Here is a 24,832-nt window from a genome sequence, read left to right as displayed (position 1 = left end):
TAGTTAGTCCAATGATACTTAGGGGTTTCTCAAATTTAGAGTCAGAGAGTTTATTAATATATCCCACATTTTGCCACATTTTATACTGACATCATCTGAGTTAGTCTGTTGTACATTAGCTGCCATGTTGATGATTTTGAGCCCAAAGAGGAATAGAATCTGATTTCTGATCAAATAATATGAAAGAGCAGAACATAAAGTCATCTCACACAATAGAGTAAACCAGATGGTAACTGCTTTCACTTTTTGTTTTTTTAATTACCAGGTTTGTATCTCTGGGAGCATATTTTCGAAGGTTTACTTGAACCCACTGATGTGACTGCTCAGTGGAGAGAAGGAAATTCAGTTGTTGGCAGAACACATTACAGGTATTAACTGTGCAACGCTAACCTTTGACATGTCGCTGTACAATGTTTTATATCAACACCAGAAGAAAACTCAGAGGAAAATATATTCATAGAAAGTATTTCCACTTTCACTTGTGAAGAATGGAGAATCTCATGAATATGTATTTGTAGTTAAAGCTTACCTTAAACATTTCCTTATAAAATTGGATGTTACAAAATTCTGCTTTTTTTGGAATTCTATATATGTTTTATTTTAATCAAAACATTTCTGATTATATGGAAAAGTTCATGCTCTGAATTTTGTAACATTTGGCTATTAATAAATATTTAACATTCTATCTTGGAATGATACGTAAACAAAGTGTTTTTATTTTTCTCTTTCATGTAATAGAGTCACCTATTTTCATAATATTCACATGGTAGCTAAAGCTACTGCTATTAGTTCTGAAATTTTTATCCATTAAAACATTTCATATATGAGTTCTATCATGATTTATAGTATAGATATAGTATATAGATACTATAGATTACCATTTTACTGCAATATTCAGAAATCTTTCTTTAGATTAAATAAAACCAATGTATTATGAAGATTTTTTTGCACTCTTGTTTTTATAACTGTGATTGCATATTTTCTGAAGATTTTTAAATAGCATTAAGGCAATTTTATTTAGAAAAATTGTGGCAATGAAGTAATACTGTTTTCTATTATATTTTGCTTTCTAATTGAAATAAAAACCAAAAGTAATTATTTTAAATGCTTATTTCATTTAACAGTTATATTATTGAGGGGAAAAAAATGTGAATTAATGATTATGGTTTCCATTAGGATTCTATTTATTTCCCACAGAGGTTAAGAGGAAGGGCTATGGTTAATATGAGTTTCATTTGAATTTTCACTTCTCTTTTAATTCTTTATTTACTGTATACTCACTTGGAAATCAATTTCATTGCATGTATCTTTTCAAAGAAATCATTCTTGAAAAGCAAACAGACTTTTAAATCATCACTGGTAATGATTATTTTTCCTTTTATCTCCAGGCTTATAGATGGGATTATAGATGTAATCCCACTGAAGAGTTTATACATAATTCCAAAATTAAAATAGTTGGATTCAGGTGTCTGCAAGTAGATGTGTGTTTTGCATATAAATCTAACATTTTGCTGTTTTAAATATAAGCATATGTTATGAGTATTAGTCTAATAGATCTATCTACAACATGGTGATGGTGATGGTGAAAAGTCGCTCAGTCGTGTCCGACTCTTTGCATCCCCATGGACTGGGGCCTACCAGGCTCCTCCGTCCTTGGAATTCTCCAGGCAGGAATACTGGAGTGGGTTGCCATTTCCTTCTCCAGGAGATTTTCCCAACCCAGGGACTGAACCCGGCTCTCCCTCATGGTAGGCTTTACCGCTTTACCATCTGAACCACCAGGGAAGTCTCACCTACAACATATAGAATTTCCAAAAGAATTAACATACAGTGTTATTATATTGATAGCAAAGACTTTGAGCAAATAGCATTAACTCCAAAAAGAAAAACTCACTTCCTGTTTTCTTCTGAAATACTTACCTGAGATTTTATATTATGATTAAATAGCAATGCTATTTCCTTTTAGATTTCAAGAGAACTGTGTATTCAGGGAAGTTCACTGTTACAGCTGATTTTTGTAAACAGCTTACTAAAGGTTTAGGCTCATGGAAAGTAGCATATATAATTTATCCAAAATTAATAAACTTCTATGAAATTGCAGTTTTGAGTTGAATCAGGCTTCATGGGTACTAACTAAAATGTTTTTACACGTTCATTTTTTTACTTTTCCAAAAGTGAGTTGGAAGTAGTAGCTCCTCTTGAAGATACAGAAAGAGTTTCTGAATACTATCAAGATCCTTTAAATAAGCATAAATACATTCTATTTAAATAAACCTCTAAATTTGCAAAGAACTTATATTATTTAATTTTAATTTCATAACAGTTCTGAGGCAGAAAATAGAAAGGATATCATCAGTGTTCCAGGATAAATCAGGCTCCTGAATGCTTATTCTTAACAATTCATAGGCCCAAGTGATATAATCCAAGATATCAGGTGAATAATTCAGAATGGAAATAGAGCTATCAGACAGTCCCTGTGCTTATATTGGCCTGACCAGCTCCTTGTTTCCTTAAAGGCAGGCTCTAAGTGATATCTAAATATTTGGGAGTTGTTTGATCAAATATGGAATTAAGTGTGGGGTATAGCTATATGTAGCACTTCATGTTTCAGAAGGAAAGAAATGAAATGACTCGGTGTTCACCACTGAGTCCATACCTTATCTAGTCTGTGCTTAGGGTGTGAGTAGCTGAGCACATGTGGGGCAGACTGAACCTGTGATTCGGCCTGTGAAGCCCTGTCGCCTCCGGACAGGGTAGCAGTGTGACTGAGCTGTTAAGGGCACAGGCTCCGGAGCCAGAATATCCCAGTTCCAGTTCCAGCTTTACCTCTCATTAGTTGTCTGACCTTGGACAAATTTCTTAACCTCTCTGTGCCTGGATTTCCTTGAGTTTAAAATAAGGCAAATAATAGTTTCTATTTCACAGTACTCTTTTGAAGATTTTGAAGATTAAGTACTCATTTGGTGCTTAGATCAGTACCAGGCACATAGTAATCACTATAGAAGTCTTGTTACTAGTTTTATTATGTTTACTCTACTTAAATAGGTATTGCACCATCTCTGTATCTTTCAATTCTCCTTTTTCTGTGTTTCCATCATTGTCTATTATCTCTCCATCACATAGCTTCCCAACAAGCACCTTATTGATACATTTTTTATGTTAATGTGTTACGTTACAAGCTAGCGTGGAACTCATTCATCTCTTGAAGAAACTTTGCCTGTCTCTACTCACATCATCATATGTTCATTTATAGTTTAATTTCATAGGGAAACTTATTTTTAATTTCTTAGGAGGAATCTTCTGTTCATCGTGGCGTTTGCTTTATTCCCAGAAGACTGCCTTCAGAATTCTGTAATGTCCCTATGCAGGCATTATTGTAAGGTATATAAATGCCTACCCATTTGATAAAACAAAAGTTAGATGCTAAGTTGCTTAATTCATTATTGTCTAAATTTAATTATGATATTTTCAGTGAGTATCTGGTCCTTATGAAAAAGGTTCTTTAAATATCATGATAGAATAAAATATGTCTGATCCTATTTTTAGAATTTCCAGGCATTACTATTATAAGAAGTTAAGGAGCTCACTACTCATTACAATGAGTGAAAGCATTTATAGATAATATTAATGGTTATACTATATTTAAGTTATATACTGGATCATAGATCAATACAGATTTCAAATAAACCTTTCATTGGTAACCAAAGATAATATAGTTAATTTTTCATAATACCCATTCTCCCTCTCCAGCCAGGCTATTAAGAGGGTGGGAGTGTTTCAGCATAAACACTGAATTAGGAAGGAATGGAGTCATGGCAGTGATACTGGCCATGAGAATGGGGTGAATTGCAGCAGCTATTCAAAAGTAAGGGCCATTAATGAGTTCAGTACACCTATTTGATAAAACTGAATTTTCTAAAACTATCAGTCAAAAACAATGTAGAATCAATGGCTGAGAGCTATGTGGATGGTTTAGTTTGTGCACTTATTATTGATCAAGGCATTTGCCAGTCTCTTAGCTGGCAAATTATTAATCTTATCTGTAACTCACTTAATATAACAACATACAGCATTTTTTCAGTAGCACTTACTGAATTTAGAAAAAATGAAACAGTATTTATACTGGATTCTAAAAAATATGTTTTGCTCACGTTCAGCTTAGAATTTAATATTCAGATTATTTCTCTGGACTATCTAAGTATCAAAAGTACTTAGGAGGAAAGTTTTTAACTGAACCTAGCAGAAAAAGTACAAATATTGAAGAACAGAAGTTCTGACTATTAAATATGTGCTAGGAAATCTAGAAGAGGAAGTCACTGTTTTAAAATTCCATGTATAGCTCCATAAATATGTTCATTTTTCAGTTAATGGATATTTATGACTGATGCATGATTCATAACTTTAGCAAACAAAAATGCAATGTTTCATCATGAATAAATATACTATAATATCTTATACATATGCCTGAGCATGCATGCTCAGTCATTTCACTCGTGTCTGACTCTTTGTGACTCTATGGACCGTAGCCCGCCAGGCTCCTCTGTCCGTGGGCTTCTTCAGGCAAAATACTGGAGTGGGTTGCCATGCCCTCCTGCAGGGGGTCTTCCCAACCCAGGGATTGAACCCATGTCTTCTGCGACTCCTACATGGCAGGTGGGTTCTTTAGCTCTGAGCCGCTGGGGAAGCCCACATGTGGCGTACTGCATAGCTGGAAATTTATTACTAAATTGAATTTTGTAATTTGATTCATATTTTAAATGCAGTAGGAGAACTTAAATAAATCGGTAGAACAAAATAACTCCCTTAAAGAGAATTACAGCTTACTTATTCGACATTTACTGAGTTGCCTGCCTGTTGGTTCATACTAGGTTCTGAAGATCTCAAAGTGAATAACATACTTTTCCCTCAGGGAGTTCACACACTCGAGGCTGAGATAAATACATTAATAACTTTGATACTTTATACAGAGCATAATGATAAAGACGTGTATACCCCTTAGTTGTTAGGGAAGTATAACTCAATGTAAGTAGAGTTGGGGATATGGCACCTATCAGGAAAGGTTTCCTAGAGGAGGTGATAGCTGAGCTGAGTCTTAAAAGATTAGAATTTAGAAAGGCACCAAGAGGAGTGATTGTATTCTCAGCAGAGGCAGGGTCAGAACTGATACACAGCTCGGCTTGTGCACAAAACCTCAGGGCGTTCAGAGCCCCCAGAACATGAAGATGGGGTAGAGTAGCCGATGCTGGAAGTGGAGGGCAAGGGCCAGATCGTGGCGGGCCCTGTACATGCCACAGTAAAGCTCTTGGACTTTGTTCTTGTTCAGTGAAAAACAGTTGCAGATGATTAAGCTAGACAGTGTGGTATTGTCATGCGTTTTTGGTGTGGATGTCTCTAGTAGCTGTGTGGGGAAATGATTTGAAGGAGACAGCTGAAATCAGGCAGACCACAACTTTGCATTAGAAAACTCTTAAGTATCCTGCTGAGATATAAATAAGGGATGAAATTGGGAAGTGGTATTCTGACAGAGCCAGGAATTTGAGAAACTTAGGGGCAAAACTATCAGAATTTAAGGATTATTAGATGAGAGCAAGAATCAAATGTGACAGTTCCCTGGTTGCTAGCTTGCATGACAAGATAGCTAGTATGCATTCAACATAGAAAGTACGGGAAGAATAAAAGCAGATTTTCCCGCTCTTCTCTAGCCCACTACGCAGCCCCAGCCTAACCCCCCTTTCACAGCAGACTATCCTGTCTGTTTCCTCAAGAGTAGCCATGACTGTCTCCCTTAACTAGCTCCTCTAACGTTTACCTACATGATCTCTAAGTGATCCCTCACCCAGCCTTCTCTCTTTTCCTTAGCTCTCAGACGGTGAGGTGATTCCCTAGCTCAAGATTAACTTCCTCTACCTGTGCATCCTTTCTACACATTGCAAGACCTTGCTCCATTGGTTACTTCCTTGCTCTCCTCATCTTCAGCCTTTCACTTATTATTACTTTCTCGCCTTCTCATCCACACTTTCTGAAGAGTTGTCTATGCTTACTGTCCCCACTTACTCTTTTTTGTAAATTTATTTAAGTATAGTTGATTTATAATGTTATATTAATTTCAGTATAGCAGAGTGATTCAGTTAAACATACACACCGACATATATACACACACATTCTTTTTCATACTCTTTTTCCATTTGGGTTTATCATAGGATGTTCACTATGGTTCCTTGTTGTTTATCCATTCTATATATAATTGTTTACATCTGCTAACCCAGATTTCCAGTCCATCTTCCCTACTTCTCATCCCCCTTGGCGGCCACAAGTCTCTTCTCTATGCCTGTGATTCTGTTTCATAGACAGATTCATTTGTGTCATATGTTAGATTGCACTTGTAAGTAATATATGGTTTTGTGTTTTTATGACTTAATGCACTTAGTATGATAATGTCTAGGTCCACCATATTGCTGCAAATGGCATGTTTCATTGTTTTTTATGGCTGAGTAGTATTCCATTGTGTATATATAGCACATCTTTATCCATTCATCTGTCATTGAGCATTTAGGTTGCTTCTACATCTTGGCTGCTGTGAATAGCGCTACTGTGGACATAGGAGTCCTTGTATCTTTTTGAATTACAGTTTTATTTGAATATATGCTCAGGAGTGAGATTGCTAGATCATATGGCAACTCTATTTTCAACTGTATTGTTAGTTTTTTGAGGAACTTTCATACTGCTTTCCATAGTGGCTCTACCAACTTACATTCCCACCAACAGTGAGGGAGGCGCCCTTTTCTCCATACCCTCTTCAGCATTTGTTAATTTGTAGACTTTTTAATGGTGGTGTAGACTTTTTAATTTAACAGACTTTAAAACAGTTTAAGTTTAACTTTTAAACTGTTACGAATTTTGAGTTGCTTGAGTTGCACGCCTCCTCACTTAACTTCTTACTGTCCCCTTACTTCTCATTCACTTCTCAACTCATTGCAGTTTGACTACCACACCTTCCAACACACACATACACACAACTATCTGAATCATGGGGATTTTTTTTACCCCTATAGTTTCTTTATCTAAATCCGTGTTTCCCAAATTATGTACTAAGGTACCCTGGGGCACCACAAAGTATTTTTAATATTTGTGGGAATGACAGTTACACTTCGCATCTGTCAAACACCATGCAAATTGCTAGTTTGAGGTAGTTCACACTTTCAGCATTAGATCATCCTACATCCACTTCAGAAATGTTACACATTTGTGGAGCTGGGTTTCTCATGATTGCTGTGATCAAATCCAGGTACCACTCAGAAATCAAAGTGGAATAAGCAGTGTCCTCTCTGATTCCAAGGTTTGAGAAGTTGTATAGTGCTCCGTAGGGACACACATCCCATTATAAGTATGTATAGCTAGTTAAGAATGAAATAGGAATATTACTTTTTTCTTCAGTGTATGCATGTTATATTTTAAGTGTCTTCTAAGCTCTTGGACAGAAATACTTAACAAGTTATTTGAATCTAACAGCTTAAAAAACCTTGCTCATTAACCATTACTCATTATTTTTGGTTTGGTAGATACTATGAAAAAATTACTAAAACACTGAAAGTCCTGGGAACCAAAAAATATTGGGGAACTTCTGATCTATACCTTGGCTCCGCAGTATTGACCCCAGGCCTTTCACCATTACTTGAACATGGCCTCGAGGTCTGGAAAACCAGTTGGTCAGAGCGTGAAGGGTGACATGCCTGCTTGCTGGAATGTGAGAGCCTTCTACAAAAAGGGAGCAGCAGAGACTCCACAGCGGGTCAGATGTGCCCTGAATAAATAATGCTTTTGTTAATTCACATGGATCAATAAAGTTAAAAGTACTCCTCCCTATCACTTCATTTTGGGATCCTCACCACATCATTTGGGATCTTTCATTGCGGCGTATGGTCTCTCTAGTTGTGGCATGCTGACTTAGTTGCTCCACTGCCTGTGGGAATCTTAGTTCCTTGACCAGGGATCAGACCTGCATCCCCTGTGTTGCAAGATGGATTCTTAACCACTGGACCATCAGGGAAGTCCCCCTGCCTATGACTTTGGTGGTTTAGTCACTAAATCGTGTCCGACTCTTTGCAACCCCATGGACTGTAGCCCTCCAGGCTGCTCTGTGCATGGAATTCTCCAGGCAAGAATACTGGAGTGGATTGCCATTTCCTTCTCCAGCCTATAGCTTTAAAGGAGACAAAAATGTTCATGTACTACCAATAATAACTATTTTAAATTTACCATAACTATCCTCATCATCTCTAAAGTGCTTTCTAGCCCCTCAGATTCTGCAGATTCTCCTAAATGACTAAATAATCACTGAATCGTTTGGCATCTTCCTGTCCAAGGCAAATTCAAAAAACACAGTTTTGTTCCCGTAGCTTATCATCACTGTAGAACGTCATAAAAAATCACACAGTACACACACACACAACATACATATTTATTTATATTTTGTGTTTTGACTAATATCTACTAATTTGAGCTAACCATAGTGTCTTGGGAAAGATTCAAGCTCTCAAGTTAGATTTGGATTCAAATCTCAATGCTGCCATCACAGGCTGTGTAACTTCAGCCTGATTTCCCAAATGCAAAATAGGGGCCTAATGTCCCCTGCAGAGTTGTTGTAGAGGTTAAAGGAGAACCTGTGCAGAGTGTCTATGTACCATGTATATAAAAGGCATTAATGTTAGTTTTTATCCCAAACAATAATAAGCAATAAAAGTAGGATTTCAACATGTTTGTACTAAATATTTACAGATTCTAGCAAGTTATTTAAAAATGATTGAGCAGGCTGCAAAGAATCCAGGACCATCTAATTTTACCATAGGTTAAATGGTACTTTTTATATTTAATACATATTCATTTAAAATATTTCAGTGGTACTGGTTGATCAAAACAGCACATAATATGAAAATGTGAGTTATGAAATGTATCTATTCCTTTTATGATATTTTTAAGTACTTTAAAGAATAGAGAGTAATACAATAGATTCCCATTTATCCACCACCTGGAACCGGGTGGCACAGTGGTAAAGAATCCAATGCAGGAAAAAAAAAAAAAGAATCCAATGCAGGAAACAATAGAGATAATTTTCAATCCCTAGTTAGGAAAGATCCCCTAAAGAAGGAAATGGCGACCCACTCCAGTATTCTTGCCTGGAAAATTCCATGGACAGAGGAGCCTGGCGGGCTACAGTCTATGGGGTCATAGAGTCGGACATGACAGCACACCCACAAACAAAACTAACAAATTCTGGCTGTCTGTCATATTTGCTTCAGATATATAGCTTTCCTCTCAATTAAATATTTCCAATAAAGGCATTAAATGCGTTCTTCGTATTGTTCCTCATGTCCTTTCCTCTTCCTTCCTCAGAGTCAACCACTATCGTGAATTTGTTATATATCTTCCCATTCAAATTTTTATATTTATATAAAAATATAAGCATATTTAAGCATAAGATATATAAGCATAAGTTTTTCCCCTGTGATTCTTTCAAATTTGCATATAATTAATCTGTCTACAACCAAAACTTCCCATTAATCTACATCTCTGTCCCGCCATCCAAACTGGTTCAAAAAAAGTATTATAGAAATTATTTCTAGGAAGAATATGGATGAAGTATCATTGTATATTTTACATAAAATGACATAGAACTTCTGGTACCAAACAATTTTGTTCTCTTCGTGTTTGTCTCTTGTTTTTCTTTTGTTTTTACCAGCTTCATCACTGGTCCGGCTGTGGTCCCTGGGTACTTCTCTGTTGATGTGAACAACGTGGTCCTTGTTCTAAATGGAAGAGAAAAGGCGAAGGTCTTTTATGCCACCCAGTGGTTACTTTATGCACAGAATTTAGTGCAAACTCAAAGACTCCAGCATCTTGCTGTTGTTTTGCTAGGAAATGAACATTGTAATAATGACTGGATAAACCAATTCCTCAAAAGAAACGGAGGCTCTGTGGAACGACTTTTCATAATATATGACAGCCCCTGGATTAATGACGTGGATGTTTTTCAGTGGCCTTTAGGAGTAGCAACGTAAGTACAAATTATTTTTATATGTTTCCAGGCTCTAAGACCTGAATCTCTGTATCAGGAAGATTGTGTTTTAGATTTGTGATAAATGTAGTTCTTCTGAGCTCCTTGAGGCCATGTGCAACCTTTTCTATGGGCAGAAATGTGGTTTGGCCTCATGCTTTGGTAATAGTAGTTGATATTTTTAGAGTATTTTAGACTTTGATGAGGAGACCAGATAAGTTACATTTTTGTATTTTCGAACCCCAAGGCATAGTAAATTTTCAAATTGATCAGTAGTGCCTTAAAGAGATGTTTAGCAATGGATGGCAAACAGATTTTCTAAAAACAATTACAGAATCTATTCATATATATCTATATAACTATTATATAGAGACTTAGTTTTCTTAAACCCTTACTTTAGATCAAGTGTCACATCAAAAGCACCCTGACCCTTCGGTTTGGGAGGATTATAATATACTCAGATCTGACACTGAGATTGGTTGAATTTGCACAGATCTCTTGCATGTGCTCAGTCATGGCTGACACTTTGCAACCCGCTATACTGTATCCCACCAGGCTCCTCTGTCCATGGGATTTTCCAGCAAGAATACTAGAGTGGGTTTCCGTTCCTTACTCCAGGGGATCTTCCCGACCCAGGGATCAAACACACATCTCTAGAATCTCCTGCCTTGGCAGGTGAATTCTTTACCACTTCACCACCTTGGAAGCCCTCTCCCCCAAATTAATTTATATATTATTTTGGGGTTTTTTTTGTCTATCTTGTTGTTGTTGTTTAGTCACTAAGTTGTGTCTGACTCTTTTGTGACCCCATTTACTGTAGCCCACCAGACTCCTCTGTCCATTGGATTTCCCAGGCAAGAATACTGGAATGAGTTCCATTTCCTTCTCCAGGCTATATTCCCAAATTAGGGATTGAACCCATGTCTCCTGCATTGGCAGGAAGATTCTTTACCACTGAGCTACCAGTCTATCTTTCTATTAAAAGGAAGGTTAGTTAAATAATATGTAATATATATGAGGACTTTCTTTAAAATTGGAAACTTATTTTTTATCATTCTGTTAGTACGGGGCCTTTGAGTAACAATAAGTTGACTTCAAGTTGCCACTAGTACATAAACTTCCTGATAGCAGGGATTTTTGGCTCCTTTTTGCACTACTTTATCTGTAGAGCCTAAAACAGTGCATACACACAGTAGGCACTCAATAAATATATGTCAAATGGATGAATTATGAAGTAGCTGACTAACCTGGTACTTGAATCAGATATTCACTTTCCATTATTTTATCACGGGTTACAAGATGTGACCTCTGACTGCTCCCCAGTTGGCTACACAAATGTCACCAGGGAAGCACATTGACAAAACATATTCTCTGGCCTTCCACGACCCGATTCTGACTCAACAGGTTTATGGTAGGGAAGAAGCAGACAAAAGGTTTGCTAGGTATAACCAGGTTTAAGATGCTCTGAAAAATCTATCCTTTGAGTAGAATGTTTTGAAACAAAAGAATTATTTCTTTATAGTATACTACATCACCTATTCATACAGTATAGGAGGGAAACTCATCATAATTCTGGTACTGTTGCACAAATATCTTCCTCATAGACCAGTGGTTCTCAACCAGGTGCAATTTTGCCCTCCGCCTAGGAGACATTGGCAATGTCTGGAGATACATTTGATTGTTACAAGTGGAGGGAGGAGGCGAAACTGGCATCTGGTGGACAGAGGCCAGGGGTGCTGCTCAATATGTTAGAGGATAGAGGACAGCCTCCACAGCGAAGAATTACCCGGCCCAAAGGGCAGTAATGCTGAGATTGAGGAAACCACTATAGACCTAACTGTTAAGCTTTGCTCTTATGTGAAGGTTGTAATTCAGGCACATAATTTGTTGCCTCTTATTCCCAAATGCCCATAAGAATGCGCCAATTGCAACAGGCCTCTCCTGTGTGGGATATAAGATTTTGGTTTTTTTTTAAAAATCTAGTTGAAAAGCTTTTGGAATTGGAGTTCTTTGCTATAGTAATAAAAAGAAACAAAAATAGTGCCATTTGCAGAGATGTGAATAGATCTAGAGACTGTCATATGGAGTGAAGTCAGAAAGAGAAAAACAAATATCATCAAATATTGCTTATATGTGGAATCTAGAAACAGTACAGATGAACTTATTTGCAGAGCAGAAATAGAGACACAGATGTGGAGAACAGACATACGGATAACCTACGGGTACGAAGGGGGCAGGAGGGGTGGGATGAATGGGAGATTAGGATTGACGTATACTCACTATAAAATCGATCAGTACTGAGACCCTAACATGCAGCAGAGGGGACTCTGCTCAGCGCTCTGTGGTGACCTGAACAGGAGGGAGCACTAAAGAAGAGGGACATGTGTATCCGTGTGGCTCATTCACTTTGCTTACAGCAGAAACTCACAAAACATTGTAAAGCAACTATACTCCAGTTTTTTTTTTTTAAATCTTGATTATTATGAATGTAGAAGATCCTTTATACTTTGAAGGTCTTAAGTTCTTCCTGTCTTATAACTTCAGATCAGTAATAGAAGTTGAAGAATATAAAACAACAAAGCATTTTAGGTGCATAATTTCTGTAGCAACTTTGTAAAGGATGTCCAAGTGAGAATTTTGTTTTAAGTCAGTAGATTCAGGAACTTTTCCAAAGTAAGCATGGAAAATTATAACTTGAGATTTAAAGAATCTTATTTTATTTTTATTTTATTTTATTTTTTTTAGAATCTTATTTTAAATCTCTCTTTTCTACATCATAATGCTACCTCAGATGTTAGATTATGGAAATTTTGCCAATCTTCTTGTCATATATTAACTCACATGTTCTTACTTTTACAGATACAGGAATTTTCCTGTGGTGGAGGTGAATTGGTCAATGCTACATAATGAAAGGCCATACTTGTGTAATTTTGTAGGAACCGTTTATGAAAATTCATCCAGACAAGCACTAATGAAAATTTTGGAACAGGATGGGAATGATAAGCTTTGCTGGGTTTCAGCAAGAGAGCAGTAAGTTATGTGTGTACTTGATTCATCCATCATGTTTCCAATCTGAGAGTTGCTTTATGTGACACTACAGATTTCCACAGGCATTTTTAACTCCATTAACACCAGTCTTTCCCCAGAAGTAACATTAATAATTAAAGCTGTGAAGAAACAGTGTTGTATACCTTAAAAATAGAGAGCATCTCCCATAGTCCAACTTGAAGACAAACACTGGTAACTGTCCTATGCACATGTCAATTGTTAGGTTTCCTCAATAATGTTTGTTAGTCAGACTTGAACACAGGAGACTGTGGATGACAATCAGGATCTTAGGTTCACCTCTGAGATGTTCAACAAACCAGTTCAGTGTTCCAAGACTGGCATGCCATATGCCTCACAGCGTCAGGAACCTGGCATCACTGTGAGGACAGAGGCCATGTACTATTCTTTGAACCCCAGGATCTAACATAGGACTTTGCATAATGTAGGCCAGGACAAGTGGGGAATGGATGGATGGATGGATTTAATAGGGTTAACTTTCTTCCATCTTTTACATAGTAATCATGAAACAGGTGTTCATGGACTGAAGGAAGAAATTTGGAGATCATTTATTTTATTTTTAAATAAAGTTTCATGTGTAAAGCATTGTTATCAGAGAAGTAATGCCTTTTTAAAAAAAATGTCCTTTTACATCTAGAAATACATTAATTGGAACAGATACTGTGTTCTAGAAAGCATGACTCTACTACAACCAAGAATACTCTACCCAGTAAAGCTTGCATTCAGATTTGATGGAGTGATCAAAAGTTTTACTGAGAAGCAAAAGCTAAGAGTATAGCACCACCAAACCAGCCTTAAAACAAATGTTAAAGGAGCTTCGCTAGGTGAAAAAAGAAAAGGCCACAAGAAAGAAGAAACTTACAAAGTAAAAAAGTAAAGACAAACATACAGTAAAGGTGGGAAATCATCCACACATGAAGCTAGTAGGGAGGTTAAAAGACAAAAGTAGTAAAATCATCTATATCCATAATAAGCATTTAAGGGATATACCAAACAATTAGATGTAAAATATGATACCAAAAACAGTAATTGTGAGGGGAGAAGAGTATAAATGCAGGGTTTTTAAAATTCATTTGAAGTTAAGAGATCAGCAACTTAAAGTGATAAAAACATCAGTGAAACTAAAAGGTGGTTCTTTGAAAAGATAAACCCAAATGTATAAACCTTTAACAAGACTCTTAAAAAACAAAAATGAAGAGCACCCAAATCAATAAAATCAGAAAAGAAAAAGAAAAAGTTACAGCCAACATTACAAAAATACAAGGCATCATAAGAGACTACTATGTACAACTATATGCCAATACAGTGGACAACCTAGGAGACATGGGCAAATTCTTAGAAAGGTAGAATCTCCCAAAACTGAACCAGAAAGAAATAGAAAATATGAACTGACTATCAATAATGAAACTGAATCAGTAATTTAAACACTTCCAACAAACAAAAGTCCAGCACCAGATGGCTTCACAGGTAAATTCTACCAAACATTTAAGGAAGAGTTGACATCTATCCTCAAACTATTTTTTAAAAATTGCAGAGGAAAAAACACTTTCAAACTCATTCTGCAAGGCTGTAATCACCCTATGTGATACACCACATTAGCCAAATGTAGAGTAAAAACCATATGATCATCTCCATAGATGCAGAAAAAACTTTTGATAAAGTTCAACATTCATTTACGATAAAAACTCTCCAGAAAGTGGGCATAGAGGGAACTTGCCTCAACATAATAAAGACCTTATACAACAAACCAGGAACAAGACAAGGATGCCCACTCTCACCACCATTTATTCAGCATAGTTTCAGAAGTCTTGGCCACAGCAATCAGAGAAGAAAAAGAAATGGAGTCCAGATTGAAAAGGAAGAAGGAAAACTGGCACTGTTTGCAGATGACGTGATCCTATACATAGAAAATCCTAAAGACACCACCAGAAAACTACTAGAGCTCATCAGTGAGTTTGGTAAAGTTTGGTAAAGTTGTAAGATACAAAATTAACATATAGAAATTGGTTGCATTTCTCTAAACAATTAGTGTACTATCAGAAAGAGAAATTACCATCTTATCAAATAAACTACTTAGAAATAAACCTAAGAAGGGAAAAGACCTATGCTCAGAAAGCTATAAAACACTGATGAAAGAAATTGAAGACAACATAAACAGATGGAAAGATATACCTTGTTCATCTTGTTCTCAGAATAAAAGAATTAATACTGTTAAAGTGACCATACTACCCAAGGCAATCTATGGATTCAAGACAATCCCTATCAAAATACCAATGGCATTTTTCACAGAATTAGAACAAACCATTTTTAAATGTTTGGAAACACAAAGACCTCAAATAGCAAAAAAAAAAGTCTTAAGAAAGAAGAATGATTTGGAGGAATCATGCTCCCTAACTTCAGACTGTACTACAAAGCTACAGTCATCAATACAGTGTGTTACTGGCACAAACAGACATGTAGATCAGTGGGACAGAATAGAGAGACAGAAATAAATCCACACACTACGGTCAATTAAGCTGTGATAAAGGAGGCAAGAATATACAGTGGAAAAAAGACAGTTTCTTCAATAAGTGATGCTGGGAAAATTGGACAGATGCATGTAAAAGAGTGAAATTAGAACATTCTGTAACAATATAAAAAAATAAACTCAAAATGGATTAAAGACCTAAATATAAAGAACAGATACTATAAAACTATAAGAAAACATAGGTAGAATTCTCTTTGACATAAATAACAGCAAATTTTTTTTCAGATCTGTTTTCTAAAACAAAGGAAACAAAAATAAACAAATGGGAACCTGATTAAACTTAAAAGCTTTGGCACAGCAAAGGAAACCATCAATAGAACAAAAACCTAAAGGGTTAATATCATATATATATATATATATATATATATATATATAGCTCATCCAGCTCAACACCAAAGAAAGAAAATAGCCAAGTTAAAAAAATCAGCAGAAGAACTAAAAAGGCATTTTTCCAAAAAGGAAATGCAGATGGCCAACAGACACATGAAAATATGCTCAACATGGATACATCAGGGAAATGCAAATCAATACCACATGTGTGAGGACCAAGAGACAGTGTGCCTGGAATGGACTGAGTGAGGGCAGAATATGACAGCTGATTGTGGAGACAGGTTTACTCTTGATATTCCTTTGCTACCATTGAACCAGGAGGTGTGGGGTAGGAGTCCTCCTTGCTTCTCATTGCTGCTTCCAGACCTCTTTCCCTTTCCCCTCCCTAAAACAAGATCAGTTTTGAATCTCATACCAGCAGACAAAAGTATTCACTACTCTTTCTCTTTGAAATCATAATGAAGAGAAATAAATTGGGAGGTTGACTTACTATATGAAAGAGATAACTAAGAAGAGTCTACTATAGCACACAGAACTCTACCCAGCACTCTGTAATGACCTATATGCGAAAAGGATCTAAAACAGAGTGGATATATGTTTATGTATAAATGGCTTATTGCCATACAGCAGAAATTAACATTGTAAATCAACAATATTCCAATAAAAATTAATTTTAAAAAATAGCTCCTTTATAAAGAAATCATGTAAACCTTGGGTTCATCTCCTTAATTCTTTGAAGAGTCTAGTTCCTGATACACTCTCATTCTCTCCGACATTTCTCCAGCCTCATTCTTAGTGATCCCCAAATCCACACAGATGGTCTTTCCATAGCCTTGGTCCTGCACATCCTTTACTTCCTCTCCTCCAGTGATTTGGGTCTCCACTCGACTTCAGCCATCCACTGTCATGGACATTTTCTAGACCTCATGATTACACATACTGCATGATCTCAGGTTCCAGCAGTTCTCTCTGTGACCATCTCTTTCTAACACGCCCGCTCATTCCCTGTAATAATCTGATCTCCGCAGTTTAGCTGGGACTTAGAATTCCTTGTTCCTACTACCTTTCCATTGTCCTCACTCACCTCATCTTTACTTTCTTATTTACCCCACTTAAACGTCATAGTCAATCACGACTGCATATACACTCAGCTTCTTCATTTCTTAACCTAGCAAATCCTAACTGGTTAAATCCAGCTCTCTTACCTGCTCCATACCTCCCCCTGTGCAGCCACACTTGGAGAAAGGTGCTGACTGATCTCACTTGAAATATGTGACCTTGAATGTCTGGCAGTCATCCATTTCTGTTTTCCATGTGTTCTCCCACTTTCCTGGAAGACCGTTTCATACCCTCTTTGCCCAGCTGCTCTTACCTTATAACCCTATTGCTTATTTCCCTGAGAAAATAGGAGAAAACGTCTAGCTTTCCAGCTAGTCTCTCAGTTTCTACCCTTGCCCCATACAGTCTGTTCTCAACACGATAGCCAAACTGATTTTGCTAAAACATAGATGAGGTCACTTACCCCTCTGATCGAAACTGTGTGATAGGGTGCTCTGACTGCATCTTCTCCACCTCTCCCCTTCAGTTGCTCTGCGTTAGCCACCCTGGCTCCCTTGCTGTCCCTTGAAAATGCCAGGCAGGTACCATCTCATGGCCCTTATGCCTGCTGTACCTTCTGTCCTCTCCCCAGATATGTGTGGTCTGCTCCCTCATCACCACGCTCAGATGCCCCTGAGCGAGACACTCCCTGATCACCTATTTACAGTCGTAATACTGCCCTGCTAGAAACTCCCTCCTCACTTCTCTGCTCTGTTTTTCCACACAGTACTTAACACCTTCTAAATAATTGGCTTGACCTGGTTACTATCTGTCTCTACCACTTGAACTGAGATATAAGCTCCATAAGGGCAGGAATTTGGAGGGTGAGGTAGAGAGAGAAGACCTAGCACTCACCAAATTTTGGCTGGTATAACATTCATTCAGAAACTGTATGATCACTAGATTTTAAGTGTACAACTGCAAACTTCTCAAATTCTTAAATATTTTCAAGAAACCTGTTTGGGCAAGACTTGATTCATCTCTTCTGCCTGCCACCTCTATAATGCATTTACCATTTCCTGTAACCAACATTAAAAGATAAAATATTTTCTTCCATAAAGATACGCTTAGTAAAGTGAAAACTGCAGCTGTTTTTCTGATTTTCTAGGTGGCAACCTCAAGAAACCAATGAAAGCCTCAAGAATTACCAAGATGCTCTGCTTCAGAGTGACCTCACCCTGTGCCCAGCAGGAGTAAACACGGAGTGTTACCGAATATACGAGGCCTGCTCCTATGGCTCCGTTCCTGTGGTGGAAGACGTGATGATTCCTGGCGGCTGTGGAAATCCATCTGTGTCCCTTAAGGCTCCTCTGCAGTTGCTCAAGTCCATGAATGCTCCTTTCATCTTTATTCAGAACTGGAAGGAGCTTCCTGCTATCTTAGAAAAAGAGAAGACTATAAATTTAGAGGAAAAGATTCAAAGAAGAAAAAGATTACTTCACTGGTATCAACACTTCAAAACAGAGCTAAAAATGAGGTTTACTAATATTTTAGAAAGTTCATTTTTAAAGAACAATAAAAATTAACTGTAATTCATTTTTTTCAAGCTAAGGTCTGAGTTTTTGAATCATTTCTAATGCTGTGTGTGTATTAAGAAATGTTCTTTAAGGTACCCCGTAGACTCTAGATTATGTCTGTAGTATTGACCAAGTACAGCCTTATTGGACCACTCCTGAAAATAAAGTTAAAATGTACTCAGACTCATTTGTACAAAGTTGAGTGATTGAGCATTTATTAACGCTTCTCACTCCTTTAAATCTGCTCGAGGCAAGCAGCATGGTTTAGTGGAAAGACTGGGCTGAGGAGTCAGACAAAGCCTGGGTTTAAACCTCACTGCTGTACCTACTATCGGGGACCTTGAGCAAGCCACCTCGTTGTTTTGAGTGTAGGTTCCTTTCCATGTAGAACAGAGATCATGGTACCTCGTAGAATTGATTGTAAATATGAAATGAAATAATATATAAAGTACTCAATAATGGAAATAATTTCTAATTCATTTTTCATTCCTTACTAGTTAATAATAGGGTTAAATTTAAATATTTTAATACACAATCATTTCCATAATTTGAGAGTAATCATACATCATGTTGGGAATGTATGTGGACAAATCTTACAGAGTTAGACTTTATTTATTTACATGTTATCTTTTGGTTATTATATTTCTTAAGTCTTTTTATTGTGATGAAGTACACATAACAAAATTTACCATCTTTAAGATTTCCAAGTGTACAGTTCAGTGGTGGTAAATACATTCATAATGTTTTACAACCATCATCTCTATCCATTTCCTTAGGCTTTTCCATTTTGTAGGACTGAAACTCCACACCCATTTAACAACCGCTCTCCCTTTTTGCCTTGTTCAGGTCCTGGCAGCCACCGCTCTACTTTCTGTCTCCACGATTTTGACTGTTCCACGTACCTTAAAGTGGAATCATACAGTGTTTCTCTTTTTGTGACTGACTTGTTTTACTTAGCATGATGTCCTCAGGGTTCATCTATGTGGTAGCATATGTCAGAATTTCCTTCTTTTTAAGGCTAAATAGTGTTCCATTGTATGTATATACCACATTTTATTTATTCATTCTTCTATCAGTGGCCACTTGGATTGTCTCCACTATTGTGGATAAGGCTATTGTGAATAAGGATGTGATAAACATGAATATACAGATATTTCTTTGTGATCCTGCCTTTAGTTCTTTTAGGTATACCCAGAAATGGAATTGCTGGATTATAGGGTAATTTGGTTTTTAATTTTATGAGATACCGTCATCCTGTTTTGCAGAGTAGCTGTACCATTTCAGATTCTCACCAACAGTGTACAAACATTCTAATATCTCCACTTCCTTGCCAACAGTTGTTATTTTCTGATATTTTGATAGTAGCCATCCTAACAGGTGTGAGGTGGTATCTGACTATAGTTTTTGACTAGCATTTCCCTAGTGATTATTGATAATGAGCATATGTCTCCTTTGGATAAATATCTATTCAAGTTCTTTACCTATTTTTTTGTTGTTGTTAGTTGACAGAGTTGATAAAAGTTGATGCTTTTTATATAAATCTGTTTTCTTTACATAATTTCCTAAAAGTGAAATCACTGAGCCAAAATGTGTACACACATTAAGGCCTTCTTAAAACTTTATTTTATATTGAAATATAGCTGATTAACAATGTGATAGTCTCGGGTGGACAGCAGAGGGACAGCAGAGCAAACTCCCCTCCCATCCAGGCTGCCACATAGCACTGAGCAGAATTCTTGTGCTCTACTGTAAGTCTTGTTGGTTATCCATTTTAAATACAGCAGTGCACACATGTCAATCCACAACTCCCTAACTATCCCTTCCCCCATTCCTCGTGTCCCCCACATCCCCCCCCAGCAACCATGGTTTGTCCCCTAAGATTTGTATGTCTGTTTCTGTCTTGTCAGTAAGTTCATTTTGTATCATTTCTTTTTAGATTCTGCATATATGAGATGCCATACAGTATTTCTCCTTCTCTGTCTGACTTCAGTGGAGTTAGAATTTTAGATTACTCAAGTTTTATTGGATCATGTATGTTGAGGTAGATGCCTAGAAACAGAATTTAGTCATGATCTAAACAAAACGTGGATTGGGGGCAGTCAGAGCGAGAAAATTAATGTCTAAACTCAACAAGAGTTGTCACTGAAGTGTGAAGTAAGACAGGCCAACTCAAAGGAGAGTGCTTTGTGCAAGGCTGTCTGATGTCCTCAACAGTGGCTTTGATTAAGGCTGAGAGAGTGTTCTTGTATCTTCAGGTCTTTGGGCTTCTGAAAGGATGCAGGGGACCTTGGACTCAGTCAGTTGCTTTGCCTGGATTTTTATTTTCTCAGAAATCCTGTTCCTTGACTTCTGTGAAACTAAGCAACTAACATTCCTTCCAGGAGTTTTTTGTCTCATTATATGAACGGCCACAGATACTGGACAAGTGTAAATACCCACAGTTTCTTATATCCAGAGCTCCCACAGAAGTATTCACATTATCAGAAGTTCTGGCAGCTTCAATAAAAAGGATCTTATCTTTGCATCACATTGGAGAATCACCACAGTGCCTGCCACATCACGGTGCCATGGTATCCTCTATTTGTTTTCTAGAGAACATACTTGTCTCTTTCGTTGTAACAGTGATTGTACGTTTTACCAGTCCCAATGCAAATGAGAGATTCTCAAACTGTTTACTGAGAGAAGTTAGTTAAACAAGCTACAGTTTGTCAGTTGGGCAGAATATCCAGATGTCTAAAGCAGCCAGGTATTTAAACTTATCTTAGATTCAGTCATGGTTTCTGTGGTCTATCTTGCTTAACACAGATTTGAATCACTTTAAGTGTATTATATTATTTACCTTTCTGAAATGGAAATGGAAAATACAGTTGTTGCAACTTCCTTTCCTGAGTACACCTACCGTGAAGCTGTTTTCTGGGTTTGTTTTTTAAATTTCTTATTGAAATACAGTTGATTTACAATGCTGTGTTAATTTCTGCTGTACACCATGGTGATTCAGTATACATACATATATACGTTCTTTTCATATATATGTTTTTTTATTACAGCTTATCATAGAATATTGAGTATACTTCTCTATCCTGTACAGTAGGATGTTGTTGTTTATCCTTTCTGCATATAATAGTTTATATCTGCTAACCCTGAATTCCCACTCCATCCCACTCTCACCTACCACCCTCCTCACTGGTAACCACAAATCTGTTCTCATGTCTGAGAGTCTGTTTCTTTTTGTTCAGTTCAGTTCAGTCGCTCAGTCATGTCTGACTCTTTGCGACCCTATGGACTGCAGCATGCCAGACTTCTCTGTCCATCACCAAACCCGGAGTTTACTCATAAACTCATGTCCATCGAGTCGGTGATGCCATCTCCAACCATCTCATCCTCTGTCGTCCTCTTCTCCTCCTGCCGTCAGTCTTTCCCAGCACAAAGGTCTTTTCAAATGAGTCAGTTCTTCACATCAGGTGGCCAAAGTATTGGAGTTTCAGCTTCAGCATCAGTCCTTCCAATAAATATTAAGGACTGATTTCCTTAAGGACTGACTGGTTGGATCTCCTTGCAGTCCAAGGGATTCTCAAGAGTCTTCTCCACACCACAGTTCAAAAGCATCAATTCTTTGGTGCTCAGCTTTCTTTATAGTCCAACTCTCACATCCATACATGACTACTGGAAAAACCGTAACTTTTACTAGATGGACCTTTGTTGGCAAAGTAATGTCTCTGCTTTTTAATATGATGTCTAGGTTGGTCATAGCTTTTCTTCCAGGGAGTAAGCCTCTTTTAATTTCATGGCTGTGGTCACCATCTGTGGTGATTTTGGAGCCCCAAAAAATAAAATCTCACTGTTCCATTGTTTCCCAATCTATTTGCCATGAAGTGATGGGACCAGATGCCATGATCTTAGTTTTCTGAATGTTGAGCTTTAAGCCAGCTTTTTCACTCTCACTTTCATCAAGAGGCTCTTTAGTTCTTCTTCACTTTCTGCCATAAGGATGGTGTCATTTGTATATCTGAGTTATTGATATTTCTCCCGGTAATCTTGATTCCAACTTGGGCTTCATCCAGCCTGGCATTTTGCATGGTGTACTCTGCATATAAGTTAAACAAGCAGGCTGACAGTACTCCTTGACAGTACAGCCTTGATGTACTCCTTTCCTGATTTGGAACCAGTCTGTTGTTCCATGTCCAGTTCTAACTGTTGCTTCTTGACCTGCATACATATTTATCAGGAGGTAGGTCAGATGGTCTGGTGTTCCCATCTCTTGAAGAATTTTCCACAGTTTGTTGTGATCTTTGATGTGATCCACAGTCAAAGGCTTTGGTGTAATCAATAAAGCAGAAGTAAGTGTTTTTCTGGAACTCTGTTGCTTTTTGGATGATCCAACGGATGCTGGCAATTTGATCTCTGGTTCCTCTGCCTTTTCTAAAACCAGCTTGAACATCTGGAAGTTCACAGTTCATGTACTATTGAAGACTGACTTGGAGAATTTGGAGCATTACTTGGCTAGTGTGTGAGATGAGTGCAATTGTGCAGTAGATTGAGCATTCTTTGGCATTGCCTTTCTTTGGGATTGGATGAAGACTGAACTTTTCCAGTCCTGTGGCCACTGCTGAGTTTTCCAAATTTGCTGGCATATTGAGTGCAACACTTTCACAGCATCATCTTTTAGGATTTGAAATAGCTCTGTTCAAATTCCATCACCTCCACTAGCTTTGTTCATAGTGATGCTTCCTAAGGCCCACTTGACTTCACATTCCAGGATGTCTGGCTGTAGGTGAGGGATCACACCATCGTGGTTATCTGGGTCATGAAGATCTTTTTTGTATAGTTATTTTGTGTATTCTTGCCACCTCTTCTTAATATCTTCTGCTTTTGTTAGGTCCATAACATTTCTGTCCTTTATTGTGCTCATCTTTGCAGTGAAATGTTCCCTTGGTGTATCTAATTTTCTTGAGATCTTTAGTCATTCCCATTCTGTTGTTTTCCTCTCTTTCTTTGCATTGATCACTGAGGAAGGCTTTCTTATCTCTCCTTGCTATTCTTTGGAACTCTGCATTCAAATGACTATATCTTTCCTTTTCTCCTTTGCCTTTAACTTCTCTTCTTTTCTCAGCTCTTTGTAAGGCCTCCTCAGACAGTCATTTTGCTTTTTTGCATTTCTTTTTCTTGGGGATGGTCTTGATCACTGCCTCCTGTACAATGTCATGTCCATAGTTCCTCAGGCACTCTCTCTATCAGATCTAATACCTTGAATCTATTTGTCACTTCCACTGTATAATCATATGGGATTTGATTTAGGTCATATCTGAATGGTCTAGTGGTTTTCCCTACTTTCTTCAATTTAAGTCTGTATTTGGCAATAAGGAGTTCATGATCTGAGCCACAGTCAGCTCCTGGTCTTGTTTTTGCTGACTGTGTAGAGCTTCTCCATCTTTGGCTATAAAGAACATAATCAGTCTGATTTCTGTATTGACTGTCTGGTGATGTCCATTTGTAGAGTCTTCTCTTGTGTTGTTGGAAGAGGGTGTTTGCTATGACCAGTGCGTTCTTTTGGCAAAACTCTGTTAGCCTTTGACCTGTTTTTGTTTTGTACTCCAAGGCCAAATTTGCCTGTTACTCCAGGTGTTTCTTGACTTCCTACTTTTGCATTCCAGTCCCCTATAATGATAAGGACATCTTTTTTGGGTGTTAGTTCTAGAAGGTCTTGTAGGTCTTCATAGAACCATTCAATTTCAGCTTCTTCAGCATTACTGGTTTGGGCATAAGACTTGGATTACTGTGATATTGAATGGTTTGCCTTGGAAACGAATAGAGATCATTCTGTTGGTTTTAAGATTGCACCCAAGTACTGCATTTCAGACCCTTGTTGACTATGATGGCTACTCCATTTCTTCTAAGGGATTCCTGTGCACAGTAGTAGATATAATGGTCATCTGAGTTAAATTCATCCGTTCCAGTCCATTTTAGTTCACTGATTCCTAAAATGTCAATGTTCACTGTTACCATCTCCTGTTTGATCACTTCTAATTTGCCTTGATTCATGGACCTAACATTCCAGGTTCCTATGGAATATTGTTCATTACAGTGTCGAACTTTACTTCCATCACCAGTCACATCCCCACCTGATCTCCAGTAGCACAGTGGGCACCTGCCGACCTAGGGAGTCCACCTTTCAGTGTCCTATCTTTTTGCCTTTTCATACTGTTGATGGCGTTCTCCAGGCAAGAATACTGAAGTGGTTTGCCA

At 37.5% G+C, this 24,832-nt stretch overlaps 1 protein-coding gene and 1 long non-coding RNA gene across 3 annotated transcripts in view; one reads left to right on the top strand and one right to left on the bottom strand.

Moving 5' to 3' along the window:
• Positions 1 to 18,618, top strand: part of RXYLT1 (ribitol xylosyltransferase 1) — a 26,164-nt gene extending 7,546 nt beyond the window's left edge. For both annotated transcript variants that reach the window (XM_043888230.1, XM_043888240.1), the window contains exons 3-6: positions 266 to 368; positions 9,737 to 10,051; positions 12,911 to 13,081; positions 18,181 to 18,618. In XM_043888230.1, coding sequence (XP_043744165.1) covers positions 266 to 368; positions 9,737 to 10,051; positions 12,911 to 13,081; positions 18,181 to 18,598 — 1,007 coding nt within the window. In that variant the 3' untranslated portion in view covers positions 18,599 to 18,618. The remainder of the gene's footprint in view (positions 1 to 265; positions 369 to 9,736; positions 10,052 to 12,910; positions 13,082 to 18,180) is intronic.
• On the bottom strand, positions 6,017 to 24,832 carry LOC122684231. The gene is made up of 3 exons (XR_006337958.1): positions 24,709 to 24,832; positions 6,962 to 6,968; positions 6,017 to 6,031 (listed from the first exon to the last, which is right to left on the bottom strand). It is a non-coding gene; the product is annotated as an uncharacterized LOC122684231 (long non-coding RNA).

This window comes from Cervus elaphus, chromosome 3 (assembly GCF_910594005.1).
Source record: "Cervus elaphus chromosome 3, mCerEla1.1, whole genome shotgun sequence".
NCBI lineage: Eukaryota > Metazoa > Chordata > Mammalia > Artiodactyla > Cervidae > Cervus > Cervus elaphus.
The sequence above is the reverse complement of the archived record's forward strand: the minus strand, read 5'-3'. Positions and strand labels throughout refer to the sequence as shown.